We start from the raw sequence: 15,258 nt of genomic DNA on the forward strand, positions 1-15,258 counted from the left end.
CCAGTGATTTATTATTTTTAGAGTAATTTTTATCATGGTGTAACATCTTAATTCTCACTAAATTTTAGAAGTTATAATTATTTTCTATATGATTATAAAAGAGATTTAGATCCTTATTTTAATTAAATTTAATTCTCTTTATCCATTTAAAAACAAGAAAGAGATCAAATGCCAGATAAACTCGATAGTAGTATCTTCCTGCACGATTGGCTCTCTCCCAGATCCTTCTTGTCTCTCATCACCACTTGAATCGGGGTTGATCTCGACTGCTGCATCTACCTCGGACTAAAACCATATCAACTAGTCTCAGTAGTTCCAGCAAACGATTTGACTTTGAAGATAACAAGTGCCAAAGACAAATGGTTGTTCAGTTATACAATCCTATTTCTAGGTCTTGAATTAGCTTCTACTTTGTCTTATTTAGCCCCAGTAAATTATGATCTAACTCGAGTTCGGTTCATCGACAATTTAATTTAGAATTAAAAATAATTAATCTTTTCGACCCTTAAACTTATTAGTTTGAATCCATATTTGTATTTGTACACAAGGAGTCCAGTTCTTTTGAATCTCTTAATACTATAAAACTAACTTATTGTACATCTGTTTCTTACACACATATTCTTTTAATATCCCACGTAAAATTATGTGAACCTGTCTATACCTTTAGACGCAAGATTGTATTCGTATCGATGGAAACCGAATGAATCTTTGTCTTATAGATAATTGTACATTGCATTATAATATAACTGTCTCGATCAGTATTCACAAGCATACAGACAGAGAGTTGACAAAGACGGACGCGACATGCGTCAACGCGCATTCGAAATCTAATTCCGATCTTAACTCCGCACTGGGACCCGCCCGACAAGGAATCTACTCATCATCGGCCACTTCAGCTTTCGAGTTGTGACTCGTCATATCGCAGCTCCCCGTCCTCACCAGGGAGAGCGCAACCGAAACATTCATACGCGCCAACAATTGTATCGAAGTAGTCACTCACAGTCTACCATTGCTTGCCCTTCCAAGCTTTGATGATCTATTTAGCACCGCTTTCTCGATGATATCCATGACCACCTGCAGTATGTGAACAGCTCTGAGGGCGAAGAAAGGAGCGGAAGCCAAATTGACTAGTAACCCTAAAGCCCACCATTTGAAGGATGTACAAAGAAGATGGTGCCACTGCACCCAAAACAACGAGCAAAAGTTTCAGATGCTGAGGAGATCTGGTGGTGGTGATGATGAGCTCTGTGCTTCCCTGATGGGCGCCTCACAGTCATCTCCCTGTGTCGTCGCAGGCCTCGGTAGATCCGTGAGTATCTGCACGACCTCCCTCATCGTTGGGCGCCCCACGCTCTGTTCCTCGACGCACAGCATGGCGACGTAGAAGACGTGCATGACTTCGTCCAGAGGCACTGTGGGGAGCCTGTGATCCAGAATCTTCAGCACGCCCTCCTTGCTCGAGTCCGTCATCCTTCTCACCCATTGCACGATGTCGACGCCGTCGCCGAACTCGCCCACCGGCTTCCTGCCGGTCACCAGCTCCAGAAGCACCACCCCGAAGCTGTAGACGTCGCTCTTCTCGTCCACCTTTAGCGTGTATGCATATTCTGTGAACCATGTCACTGAAGGGGATAAAAGACCTGAAGGAATGCTACTTGGCGTTCTCAAAAGGAAAGAACAACAGGTGCTCGTCGTTCCCAGATTGATCTATAACCTGAAAGAATGCGTGAAAAGGGCCTTGGCCGACACAAACAGAGCATGCTAACGAAAAGCTACTGCCGCAGCCACACAACAGTAGCAAATCTTTGATGAAACTATTTGAAGGTTGGCCGAATGGGAGAACTTTTCTCCATGCATTGATGTCTATAGACTTCTACGAGTGGATCATCGATGGAATCTGCATGCATTGCTACAGATGATACATCAGAAGATTTAGAAAGTACCTGGAGCAATGTATCCATAGGAACCGGCTATGGCGGACATGCACTCCGAGGTACCGGAGTCCTGCAAGAACTTGGCGAGACCAAAATCTGCAACATGGGCTTCGAAGTCCGAATCGAGCAGGATGTTGTTGGACTTCACGTCCCGGTGCAGGATGAGCGGCGAGCAGTCGTGGTGAAGATAGCAGAGGCCCTTCGCCGCCTCCACAGCAATCTTGTAACGGGTGTGCCAGAGCAAATGGCCGCCCTTCTTCCCGTGAAGAACCTCGCCGAGGCTCCCATTGGGCATGTACTCGTAGACCAGGAGATTGGTCTCGTGGTTCGAGCAGAAACCCAGTAGTCTGACGATGTGGCGATGCCGGATCCTCCCGAGAGTCTGTATCTCGGCTGAGAATCCATGGTCACGCGACGAGCCCCAGCTCATCGCCGCTGGGAGCCGCTTCACCGCCACCTGTTCACCGTTGGGCATGACACCCTTGTACACGACGCCAGCCCCGCCTTTCCCGATGATGTTCTCCTCCTTTAGGCAATCCAAGACGTCGTCGCAGGTGAACTCGAGGCGTTGGAAAGCCGTGAGCTTCCACGCTCGGGCCTCGCTGGCCTTCTTCAGAGACCGCGCTTTGATGATGGCGGCCACGGCGAAGGCAATGGAACAGATGAGGAGACCGGTGACTAGCAGCAGCTTGAAGGAGGCCGAGATCGGCCCCCTTGTGTGAGTGGAGCCAGCGCCTTGAATCGCAGAGCTGCAAGGGCCGAGATATGGGCCGCAGAGGTCGGGATTGCCGACGAAGGAGCTCGCATTGAAGTAACTGAACTGGCCGGTGCCAGGGACGAGGCCGGAGAGGTTATTGTACGAGAAATCAATGGCCGTGAGGCTCTGCATCGTGGCGATGGACGACGGGATGTTCCCCTCGAGCTGGTTCCGGGATAAGTTCAGGTAGTTCAATATCCTCATCCCGGTTATCTCCGATGGGATCTCGCCAGATAGCTCATTCCGGCTGAGGTCCACAAAGGTTAGAAGCTTGCACTGGCTAATCTCCGGCGATATCAGCCCGGAGAACTGATTCCCGCTGAAATCCACCTTAGAGAGCTGCTGCAGCCTCCCGATCTCCGGCGGGATGCGGCCGGAGAACTGGTTTTGGTTCAAGAGAAGCTTCTGGACGCCGGAGAAGTTGCCGACAGACGGTGGAAGCGGCCCCGAGAGCCGGTTGTTGGAGAGGCTAATCTGGCCGAGGTCCGGCGAGATGAGGGCGTCGCCGGTGTCTGGAAACCCGCCTGTGAGCAGATTGTCCTGGAGTTCGATCTGGGAGAGCCTGGGCAAGCTGAGCAGACCGTCGGGGATCGATCCGTTGAGGTAGTTCTCACCCATTCGGATGCGGCTGAGGGATTCGCACCGGCCGAGTGTATCCGGTATGGGGCCGAAGAGGAAGTTCCCGAGGACGATGAGGGTTTGAAGCCTGTTGCCGGAGCAGAGGTCCGGGGGGAGGTTACCGGTGAGCTTGTTCGACGAAAGGTCGAGGAGCTCTAGCTGGCCACTCTGGCCTAGTCGCCGCGGAATACCGCCGGTGAAGTTGTTCTCCCAGAGCTGGAGTACCTCCAACGTCGGCAGGTCGGCGATGAACTCTGGGATCGATCCGTGAAGCTTGTTGCGGAAGAGGTTGAGAAGGGTCAGGTTCTGGAGGTCGGCGAATGTGGCGGGAATCTCGCCGGCGAGGGCGTTGTTGGAGAGATCCATGGACTTGAGGTTGCGGAGGCGGCCCATCTCCGGCGGCAGGTCACCGGTGAGGCCGTTCACCTGGAGGAAGATCGTATCGAGGTTCTGGAGGTTGCCAAGTTCGGGAGGAATCTCGCCCGAGAGGCCGCAGTTGGCCATGTCGAGGCGGACAAGCGCCGCGAGGCCGCCGATCTCCGGTGGGATCCTGCCCTCGAAGCTGTTGAAGTAGCCGAGGTAGAGTTGACGGAGGGTGGTGAGTTTTCCCAGCTCCGGCGGTATCGGGCCGCCGAGCTCATTGCCGGAGACAGCAAGGTACTCGAGGAACTCCCAGCGGCCGAACTCAGGGGGGATGACACCGGTGAAGAAGTTGCCGCCGAGGTGGAGGTGGCGGAGCTCGGGGAGCTCGGCGACCTCGGTGGGGAGGGGGCCGGTGAGGTTGTTGTTGTAGAGGTCGAGAACGAGGAGATTCTTGAGGCGGGCGAGGGCGGAGGGGAAGGAACCGTTGAAGAGGTTGTTGGAGAGGTTGAGGTGGCGGAGGTCGGACAGGCGGGAGAGCTCGGCGGGGATGGGGCCGGAGAGCGAGTTGGAGGCGGCGGAGAGGTTGAGGAGGTGACGGAGGCGGCCAACGGCGGGGGACAACGTGCCGGAGAGGTTGAGACCGGTGAGGTCAAGGGAGACAACGAAGCCCTGGAGGGGGTCGCAGGAGACGCCCGGCCACGAGCAGTGATCATCATCAGCGGAAGAGTTCCAGGCGGATAGGACGGCGGAGGTGGCGTCGGAGAAGTCGGCTTTGAGGGAGAGGAGGGCCTCGACATCCGACCCGTCCTCCGCTGCCGCAGCCAATGGCCCGAGTTCAAGGAGGAGGAGGAGGAGGAGGAGGAGGGGAAGGCGGCGGAGGGACGCCATTGCCTGCACCCGCTCACTTTCCCTTGTCTGAGACGAGCTCAGAGGAGACTGAAGAATGACGGGTGGAGGGGGGGGGGGGGCTTTTACGGGTACGTAAGTCGTGACTAGTTGGGAAGCAAATTAATGCCAACCGGTTGCCAGAAAAAAGCACGAATAATGTCCTTGGAATTAATGGGGTTTATTGATTCCAAGGGGTGGGGTTGGTGTACAGGTGGGCTTTGTTTTCATCGTTATTCCTCTGTATGCTTTCGGAAACGAGAAAAGGTGTTGGGAATTTCGTACAAAGCAGGAGGACATGATGAAATACGTGTCACGTTTACTATACCGTCATTCAAATAATAACCACTCCCTCATGCCCGCACGAGTCGTCTTCTTCAAAACCGAGACAGTGGATTCCGCAGAATATTTTAAACACTGTCACCTCGAGACAATGAAGCAGTAGATGGCCACCATTTCCATTTTACTTCCAAGCCAACTCACCGCGCACGTCTCCTATTACTGCTGCAGTAGTATGACCATATCTCTCAAACTGAAGCTTATCAGAAAGAAAGAAAAGACGATCTCAGCTTCCTATCCGTTTCTATCTTTCTTCCTCATGTCTTCCTATAAATAGTGTTGATGGGAGAGTGAGTGAGAGGTACCTGAGGGCAGCCTCGAACAGCGATCTTCCTGTCTCCTGGTCTTGGGCACACAATCCCGTAATCTCCGGGTCACCGGAAATCTGGCGACGCCCATTAAAGAAGCCCTCCTTCCCAAATCATGGTGTTCTAGTGCTCAGTTAATTGCACAATGTCTCTGTCGTCACCATCATAAATAGTTCAAAACAGCGCAATTTTGGGTCACTTGTTACAAGGATATCATGGCGCCGCACGCTGTTTGACATTGTAGGAATGCATGCATGGTCAAGGTAGACTTTGGTACTGTACACCATGTCTGCGTAGCGTCTATAATGCATCGCATGCAAACTTTTATTGAGTATAGTTAGCTGTCTGCCAGAAGATAAAAATATAACATTAAGATAAAAAAATAAATAAAATGCAGAAATTGGTATAACGTGTTACCAGAGCAGCAATCTGTGTCCATTGGACACAGACATCCATATCCCAGCATGAATGCAAGATCGCAACAACCAGCAAGGGACCTTCTCCTACCAGCCAGCTTCATGTTCATCGACGGGGTCTCCAGGTAAGCTCACACAAGACAGCTCGACAACACTGTAATGAGACAAGGAAGAAGTTGGTGAGGTTGCACATCAATACACGCCATCTCAATTGTCTGTGAGCCTCACTTGTTTCACTGAATGCAGAATATTTGTAAGAACCTGATGAGCTCTGCAATATAACTGCCTGTCCTCCAGCTGAGGCTGCACAGGGCCGTCTTCCCCTACCTTTAGGTAAGTCGCCAGAACAGGGAGCTGTGAAGGCGTGTATGTGACAAGAACTCAAAGGTGACAATATTTAGTTTACACTGGGAGAGATCCTTCTTTGACCTAAATCTTGTTATGGTCCTCTCCTGCCAACCCACCACGATAAAGAAGTATGTATGATGTTAACAAGGGCAAGCGCTAGGATGCTTACAGAAGAAGAGACATGCACAATGAAAGAGTAACAGAAAAAATGCTGAGGATATCCACATTAAAGTTTGGATGACCAACTCATGAAGACTGTTTGTAACTAGAGATTATTTACTTTTGGCAGATCTCAAACTAAGATGATGACCACCACCTGAAATCTTCTTAGGGAGTAGTGTTGCTCATGTGTGATCCGATCTACACAATTTTCTATCTGAAATGAATAAAGATATTAATTACAATGTGTCAGTTGCATCAATGGCAATAAGAATGAGAATTCAAGCTTTTAGGATTTTGAAGCTTCGACCGGTATACAGCTGCATTGATTGATTGTTATTATCAAGCATGCGGAAGAGAGGGAAAAATAGGCATGGAAGAGTTGTAATTACCTCATCCTCAGCATGCAATAGCCTCAAACAGAGACCACTCGTATTATAATATTAAATTTGATAATCATATATGTAACTAGATAATCAAATTTGACTATAGTTATACTGCCAGTAGATGCAGCAAAGTTCACACCAATAAGCAATTAATTGTATCACCCCAAGGTGCAGTCAATGAATTCATACCAAAAAGATATCCAACAGTCCGACGGAAACAAGTCAGAACAGAGCTGCTAAATAACTAAACCATGTACCAAGAAATATCCTAATGGCTTATTGAGTATCCACCACTAAACCAACCCAAATTAATAGCAGCACACTTATTAAATTTTTATAGATTTTCATGTTGTGACATATCCTCGGACACTATCCAGAGCCTAGCTCTTTCCTATTCGAGCTCCTCACAATGGTCAATACTAGCTTCGCTCTGATATTATTTATCACAACCCCACCTGATGGCATAATGCTTAATCTCATATTAATAATAGTATACTTATCTAACCTTTATAAACCAATTCAAATCTTCATCGACTCATGATGTGAAACTAATCGAGTTGTTATAGCCTTGACCCTTTCCCAAGTCCTGCCTTGTTGGAGGACTCAATAGTGGAATGATGTTGAAGTAGATACCAAGAATTTACTACTGGTAATTATGCAATCTGATTAACTGAGGATAATTTACTACTGGTAATTATGACAAAACATGCATGTTGTAAAAAGATTAAGACGAAGAATGCCTTTCATGAATGTCCATGGTTGTTGCACTTTAGCAAAATAAGAAATTAGAAAAGATAACACAATAAAGAATCTTAGAGGTGATTGAACTACTAATGCTTGCTGTTTATTTCTAGTCTCAGTCATATCCTACATGTACGATTAAAGTAGGATATCATTTTTCAGTTCTTTTATTGCTATCAATAAGAGTGTAGGTAATCTTTAAAGTAAAACATGCTAATTTACTAAACAATGATTTGACGCCTATATATAATTACAACCTCTAACCAAAAGAAAAGCATACCCATACAAAATGTCTAAAAGTTATACACATATAAATACTCATAGGTCATCATTCATATATGCACTAGCATGAGCTCGCATGTACTCACTTCCGACACAATCACCTAGGTAGGGTACTGGTATTTTTATCTACAAAATATGGTATATAGTGAGTAATCACTCAATAAGTATAAACCTTCATAGTTTTAATTAAGTGAATATTTATAATGTTATGCATATAATACTTCAAAATCATCGACAGAAAATATTTAATGGTAAACACCTCATCCTATGACTTCTTTAACAAGCATAATCATATAATATAGAATATACAAAATAAAGAGGTAAAATTCTACATTGAAATAATTTAAAATACATATTGCACGTGTAGAAAATATAATAAATTCTTTGACTTCTACACCCCATATCATAGCATATACATGTATTCCCACACCGCACGTCATCGTAATATATACATGCACTCCCATACTACATGTCATAATATATATGTGCACTCTCACACTATATATTATAATACATACGTGCACTTCCACACTTCACGTCATAACATCTCCGTACACTCTCACATAATAAAACATTAATATAATGACACGTGTAATTTAGAGTTAAAGTTCATTTTAACCCTTGTGATTTTGGTCATAGACCTTTTAAGCCCTTATGGTTTCCTCGTGTCTAAAATAACCCCTATATTTTCAAAAATTTAACATATAAGCCGCTCCTATCAAGTCTGAGTTAACAGACAATAGAGTCTGCTTATGTGACATGCTGACTCATAATAAACCATTAATTTAATGACACGTGTAATTTAAGTTAAAAAAAAAAACAAAACCTCCATCAGTAGTGGGAGGCATTGTCATAGAAGCAACCACCAGCAGCAACACCGAGCCATTACTGCCTAGCAGGACGTCATACGCACGCAACCTCTCCGACACTAACGACGAGCTCGAGAGTTTCCGGTCCTACCTTAGGTGGATGTGCGTGACCAATACGACGTTAGGCACGCAGCAGTCTCCTGGTCCCTCTTCCTCCTCTTAGGCGTCTTCGTCCTCACCGCGTCGCACTTTGTCCTCTCCTGCGCCCTCACCCGTTGCGCCTACGATGTGGTAGTCCAACTCTCCCTCACCTCCGCCTCCGACCTCTCCTACCTCTGCCTCTTCGCCTTCGTCCACCACTTTCTCTTCCTCGACAAGCTAGTCGGGGAGAGCAAGCGGGTGCAAGAGGGCTACATGGACCAGCTTAACCGCTCCTTTCGACTGCTCTTCATCTTCGTAATGTCGTGCTTCGCGGGAGAGGTGACTTACAAGGTATAGTGGCACTCGTCGGGATCGGAGTAGGTGTTGTTCGCGGTGGCGGGCAGCCGCGTGGTAGGCAACATGGTGGCATGCGCCCTAGAGTTGGCAAGTGACATCCGGAAGCTCTTAAGCTCATCGTTTGTGCGGGAGAGGCTGCATGCGTACGACGCCCTGTTCGGCAACAACGGCTCGGTGCTGCTACTGGTGGTCGCTTCCATGACGACGCCACCTTTCGCCATTGATGGATATTTCAGTTTTTTTTAAACTTAAATTACATGTGTCATTATATTAATAGTTTATTATGAGTCAACATGTCATGTAAGCAGACTCTAACATCTGTTAGTTAATCAAACGATCTTGAATAATCATGAAATTTTGAAGAAAACTAGGAGACATATAAAACTAAATATATATTAATTATTAGCATAAAACAAAATAATTTGGATGTTAAATTGCTCTCCTAATTCAACTACCAACACCTATTCTATTATGCTAAAAATGGGTTAGGATTATCTGTGAACTTATAAATCTCATATCTTGATACACATTGGTGGTATTCACTTAATTCTAAATTCCACATAACCCTAAGGATACCTTTTAAAATATATCAAAAGGATAGAGTCTAATGATATCCCTAAGAGGGTCAATTTAGCTTGAATAGAATTCCTTCTCAAAAAATAAAGATTATGAGTACCTCAAATTAGAAAGCTCATAACTCCATGTACCAATTGTAGATTAAAGTCATACTAGAGGCCTTAGAACCACAAGAGATTTATACAAAACATATCCAAAAATTAAATATAAATTCATAGTCAAAAGTAACTACAAAGATTGATTTATAATATGTAAAACTAAAATCCTAGGTATAGTAAGGAAAGACTAGGGTTCAATCCCATTAGATTTTATTTGAAGTTTTTTTATTTTATTAATATAATTATAAGATAATTAAGTTTAATTTGATTTGATAAGGAGTCTAAACTCATAATTCAATCTCACTTATGTATCTTAATATTTCTAGTATAGTACTCCTTATTGATTTACATTTTTATTTAATTTTTCATTACTTCATCCATGCTTAAGTAGCTTATTATCTTTCGCGTTTAAAATTCAAACTTCTCTACTTTAATTATGGTCAAATCAGTCAAGTCTTGAGATTTATTTATGACCGATTATAATTCAACCACAACTTTTAGCTACTATATACATACTTATTACCATAACTTAACCTCATATTCAAATCCACTAGCACACTTTGGCTTGTTGCGTCAAAGAACCATTGCTACAAAGTATGATTAAAATAGATATTAATGCTTATGTATACTTAACCAATATTTCGTAGAACATTATGAATAACATATTTTGGAACCATATACTTCAACTTTAAAAGTTGTAAACATGAACATATCATTTATTATATTTATGAAGCATAGACATTGCAAATCATTTCACTAAGTGAGGGTGACATATATATATTATCCTTGTTTCTATCAACATGCTAATTGTAATTCAATATGCATGAGACTCGGACACTATACTTACATCACAGGAAAAATTGTTAACACACTTCCCAACTCAAGAATGGTTGTGTATGCAATCCTCTCAAAGATTAAGATAACCTAGTATCTCAAAATGTGCCAGGTAATTTTTTTGGTCTCATTTTGTGCTTAGATGAAGCTGACCCTTCCAGTTCATCTGAAGGCCTCTTCTCAATAGAAACCCATCTTCAAGAATAGTTTGAATCTGTACATGTCTTCATTGATCTGAACAACGTTACCTCCCTTTTATCCAAAAGCCAATGCTAATGCTAAACTCCAAATTCTGCAACAGAGTCACTGAATTGAAGACCACAACCTTTGGTATGACAGTCCTATAATTTCTGTGATTGCTGGGGTTCGAGATGCTTAAGCATCTATTATCGCAAAAAAAGATACGAGTGGAAAATAGATAACAAAGTTAGGAACAGAGAAGCAAAAGAAGAGGAGAAATCTCTCATTAGAATAGGCAGCACGAAAAAGAGCTTCCACTAGAGCAAAAAGGCCAGAGACCACTGGGTGGCCCTTAGTGTCTAGCTAAGTTCAAGTAAATGTGGGTTACACTATCGAAAGCCATCAGAGCACCAGCCATCTGATATGAGAATCGCCTTAACATACCAGTTTTAATATCAACGTAAGGGATGAAAAATGACAAATAAATAAATAAAGATAATTATGTCCTCTCTGAAAACTTAAACTGGCACAACACCAAGAATTGATGAACACCAAGGTGTTGTAAGACAAAGACCATAAAGATATAGGGAGAGACGACTAATTCAAAGACATGATCACATTTCTTCACGTCCTTGATGGTCTAAATATGAAATAAATCCATCTCAGTACCACTTATCATCAGAGGCACCGAAGGAGAACGAAGAGGGCTTTGGCATGACAGAGCAATATAACACATATGAGTACCACAACCATGCCATGCCATATCGCAAAACAGTTTACGAACTTGGTAGATACGTAAATAAATGACTAAATTTCCAACATATTTGAGACATTCTTTGATCTAAAATAATAAATTCAAACACATTATATGAGGCGAGAACTCCCACCGGATGATGCAGCCAGTGATCCTCCCACCGTCGTGGATGTAGGGCGTTCCGTCCCCCACGGCGAACGTCCCTCGAACCCTCCGATCCTTATAGCACTCGCAGCCGACCGATTCGGTATCGCGATTAGGGATCCTCCCAACGACAAAAAGAAATGGGAAATCTTCAGTGTTTGGGATGACAAAATCGGCAGAGGAGAGCGGGGAAGGGGACGAGTCCCTGATGTTCTGTTCCCTTTGCGATCTGGTCGCCTCCGCGTAGGATCGCAGCCGTTCATCGTGAAATGGATGGGTTGATTGCAACACCGAAAAGCTATTGCACAATCCACGACATGACGTAGCATCGAGGGTTCGTTTCGTTCGAGTCGATTTGAATTTGTGAGACCAGAAATAGGAAAGCTGACTCGAATTCCACTCCACTTATCGATTGGTCAATACATCTCGATTCCGTCTTTTATATATATATATATATATATATATATATATATATATATATATATATAGAGTCTCTTCCTCAAGGTAAAGAAAAGTTAGAACCAAGAGATACAAAAAGATAAGAGAAGATAAAACACATGATTCAGAACCATATGTGATAGGACACAATGCATATCGTACTACCATATTGTACAAATTGATACAGAATTGAAGCTCGCAAACCATTAGCCTGCTTTTGCACTGTTGAGACTGATGACAAAAAGGACTTCTACCAATTTTCTTTGCTACAACAGCGATATGACAGCAAGTTCTTCATGTAAGCTGTCTGAAAGCAGAACTCAGCTCTGTCACAACATCCTTCACCGTCATGTCGAAACCCTCCTCGACCTGTTAGCAATCACCCAACTAGATTTGAGCAACCAAAGCGAGGAAGACAGATTGTTTCTCTGTTCTTAGGCACTTTTAGAATCATGAAGATAATGATGGAACAACAAGATCTTAATGCTAATCAAGTTGGAACTTACCTGAGCCATGACAGTAATATCGAGAGAAGAACCCACGAAGCTTATCGCACTTGTGTTGGCAACAGATAAGTGGAGCTTCTCGATCTCAGAGAGTACCTTCACCAGCACTCCTTTGCGGTTGTCGCAGTGAATCTTGACGAGGACGGTCTTCCCGGACATCTTGGCTTCAATCTGTGGGAGCCCATCCAAGCTCTCGTCACGGGAGGAACTATCGACATCAACACGGAGCCGAGATCTCTTAACCAGAACTGCAGACTCGACAGTCCTCTTTGCAGCTTGGTCTTCAAGCATCTTCACCTTCTCCTCGAGTCGTTTCAGGTAGTTGATGGCATCACCAAGAACAGAAGCCTTGTCCATCTACAAGAGATGCTCTTTCATGATCAACAGATTCAAACGAGGGATCAAAGCAAGGAAAAGCTCAGCCGATAAGGAACCTTCTTTAGGCCTGGCACCACGGCTGATAAGGCTATAAATCTCTGGGTGAGCTTCTCCCTTCGCTTCCTCTCGGCAATGATGTGCTCCTTGTTGTGATAGGTTGACCTGGTCCCGTTGCTCACTGCCTTCGATCTCTGCTCGGCCATGGCGCCATAACTCCTCTTGGATCCATGATGATGTAAAGCATCCATCTCTCTCTTTGGCTTCACCACCCCGACGAGACCCCCATAGACGTCGTTCTGGTCGATGGACGAGTCCGGATTCCCGAACGAAAGGATGGTCGGAGACGAGGCATTAGGGACGAGGCATGAGTTCTGCTCGGTGGTGCAAGAGCTCCAGCTGCTGGCTTCGAGAGGTCTCTTTGGTCGTTGGTCCCGAGGGAATGAGTTGTGGCTTGCGGACGACAGGGATCGTTGGAAGTCTTGCCCAAGAGCTGCTGCAAACTGTGCTGCAGTGAACTGTTCCGTGAACCCCCACTGGTGGAAGAAGCCTCCGTTCATCCCCTTTCAATAAGAGCAGAGAACTGAGCCTTATTCTATCCCTATAAACATTTAAGATTGCACTTCTGTTTTATCTTGATCTTTATCTCCTCACCACATCAGAATACCATCCTCCTGCTGCTGCTGGAGCTTCTGCTTCCATGATGATCGGACTGTCCTCTTTGTATGAGATAGGATAGGAGCCTGAATCAAGAATCAATGATCGGTGAGGTGGAAACTAATTCAAGATCCTTGATTTCTTTCGAGTACAAAATTTGGGAGGTAAAAATGGGAGTTTGAGGACATAAATTATGGGTCTATGATCGATGGAAACAAGTCCCAGTCAAGGAGAAGAAAAAGTAGTAAACCAAACTCATGGCTGTATGATCTCAAAGTGCTACAGAGATGAAACATTTGAGACTAAAAATCCAGTAAAGGGCAGGGAAAAAATCCAAAGAGCTAAGTTAAAAGCTTGGAGATTTTTGATATGAAAGAAAAATAATGCAGAGCTATTTTTTTACGCTTAGATCCATGCAAAAAGAAATTAGGAATAGTTTAGTGCTTGGGAATTAATTGTGGACACCCAAAAGCTATCTAAAGAATGCAAACAAATGGCAGAGAGAAGAGAACCAACCTACAGCAGAAGGTTAAGCCTTCTTCTTTTCCTCTGGAACAGAGGGGCCGCTAATCCTCTTTTCTATACTATATAGAAATAAGAACACAGTGTGAACTCAAATCCTCCATAAGGCTTTCAAGCTCTCTCTCTCTCTCTTTTTCCATGTTCTTTCTTCCTTCACTCTACTACTATTTAACCTCTCTCTTAATTCTTACAAATCCTGAATGCAACCACAGATCATCCAACTATAACATGAGCCAGTGAGGGAACTGTGGATATATTTGGCATAAATAAAAGAAAAATTCAGGTTGACCAAGTAAGCAATTAATTCTTTAATCAGATGGGAACAGCAACAACAAAGAAGGAATTATTAGAATGGGAACAGCAACAACAAAGAAGGAATTATTAGTATTTGAGACTTCAGACCAATATCATTTTGATACAACTTCTTCAGAAAAAAAGAATAAGAACAAACTGTAATTAATAAATCTAGTCGCTTAATTTTTGTTTCCATCTCTAACATGGAAGCTAACCAGTAGAAATATAAAAGATATTAATTGCCAGAATGAGATGATTACAGTGTCAGTATTCTGTAACTTCAGAGGCAATACAAAGAACACTGATACTGGTGTAGTAATTTTCTTTCTTTGGGTATTTAGACAAATCCTACAGAAGATCTCTGTCACAATTGTTTGTGTAGTCTAATCCATCATGGTAGGTTCCATGAATAACCAATGAAGTCAAAAGGTATTTATACGTTTGCAGCAGGAAGGCAAAGAAATAATTGGTGCTACTGCTACGGTAGATCACATTGGTGAGATGTCACTGCCTTGATGCATTGGTTGTGACCTCCAATTTCTCCTACAGGGAAACAACTTGGGCTTTATGAACACATCACCATCATGCCTAGCTTTCCTGCTTTCCAATTCCACTACAAGCAACAATGATCTTGCAAATGGACGAGGAACCACCATCATCATCCAATATGGTACTGTGGAGGATGATTTTTGCACCACTAAAAATGCCATATGGAGAAGTCTGACCATATTGAGGTTCTCGGAACTGTGTGATGTTTGGCATAAATGTCTGCAGTAGCAGATAATGTTGAGCTTTCTCTCTGTTGTCAAATATGGTTGGTGAAGCTTATGCTCATTTTTCCAAGTGACAAGCTGATTGAATCCCAACTCTGCTCAAGAAATCAATGAGCTGGGCATATTGCCTAAATCCTTGATGCTGCTACTTCCAAGTTTTACTGGTTCCAGCATGTTGCAGTCACTAGGAACAATGGCCTTTTCTTCTTTAAAGAGGTCAGACTATTAATTGGAGAGTCAAATTTATGAAGTCAGTACCTCAGC

General features: G+C 43.9%; 2 protein-coding genes across 3 annotated transcripts; both read right to left on the reverse strand.

Annotated features, from left to right (window-relative positions):
- Positions 1–1,114: 1,114 nt before the first annotated feature.
- On the reverse strand, positions 1,115–11,629 carry LOC103980197 (leucine-rich repeat receptor-like serine/threonine-protein kinase BAM1). 2 transcript variants are annotated; one of them, XM_065102777.1, is made up of 7 exons: positions 11,419–11,629; positions 6,249–6,344; positions 5,849–6,072; positions 5,622–5,774; positions 5,202–5,549; positions 1,944–5,095; positions 1,115–1,607 (listed from the first exon to the last, which is right to left on the reverse strand). In XM_065102777.1, exons 6-7 carry the CDS (start codon positions 4,558–4,560, stop codon positions 1,207–1,209), a joined length of 3,018 nt encoding a protein of 1,005 aa, XP_064958849.1. In that variant the 5' UTR covers positions 4,561–5,095; positions 5,202–5,549; positions 5,622–5,774; positions 5,849–6,072; positions 6,249–6,344; positions 11,419–11,629; the 3' UTR covers positions 1,115–1,206. The 2 variants fall into 2 exon arrangements, with proteins under 2 accessions (XP_064958849.1, XP_018679875.2); XM_018824330.2 differs by having other exon boundaries at positions 1,944–5,549; positions 5,882–6,072.
- Positions 11,630–11,968: 339 nt separating this feature from the next.
- Positions 11,969–14,101, reverse strand: LOC103980195 (transcription factor bHLH18). The gene is made up of 5 exons (XM_009396509.3): positions 13,922–14,101; positions 13,403–13,491; positions 12,808–13,311; positions 12,374–12,730; positions 11,969–12,236 (listed from the first exon to the last, which is right to left on the reverse strand). Exons 2-5 carry the CDS (start codon positions 13,448–13,450, stop codon positions 12,162–12,164), a joined length of 984 nt encoding a protein of 327 aa, XP_009394784.2. The 5' UTR covers positions 13,451–13,491; positions 13,922–14,101; the 3' UTR covers positions 11,969–12,161.
- Between the last annotated feature and the right edge of the window lie 1,157 nt (positions 14,102–15,258).

Source organism: Musa acuminata, chromosome BXJ2-4, assembly GCF_036884655.1.
Source record: "Musa acuminata AAA Group cultivar baxijiao chromosome BXJ2-4, Cavendish_Baxijiao_AAA, whole genome shotgun sequence".
NCBI lineage: Eukaryota > Viridiplantae > Streptophyta > Magnoliopsida > Zingiberales > Musaceae > Musa > Musa acuminata.

Excerpts from the sequence above, each read along its gene's own strand:
- LOC103980195 (XM_009396509.3), bottom strand. The coding sequence starts at position 13,450 with ATGGAAGCAGAAGCTCCAGCAGCAGCAGGAGGATGGTATTCTGATGTG. Across the intron at positions 13,312-13,402 it reads GAGGATGGTATTCTGATGTG|GGGATGAACGGAGGCTTCTT; the intron begins GTGAGGAGATAA and ends TCTTATTGAAAG. Across the intron at positions 12,237-12,373 it reads ATATTACTGTCATGGCTCAG|GTCGAGGAGGGTTTCGACAT; the intron begins GTAAGTTCCAAC and ends GATTGCTAACAG.
- LOC103980197 (XM_018824330.2), bottom strand. The coding sequence starts at position 4,560 with ATGGCGTCCCTCCGCCGCCTTCCCCTCCTCCTCCTCCTCCTCCTCCTC. Across the intron at positions 1,608-1,943 it reads CTATGGATACATTGCTCCAG|AATATGCATACACGCTAAAG; the intron begins GTACTTTCTAAA and ends CATGGTTCACAG.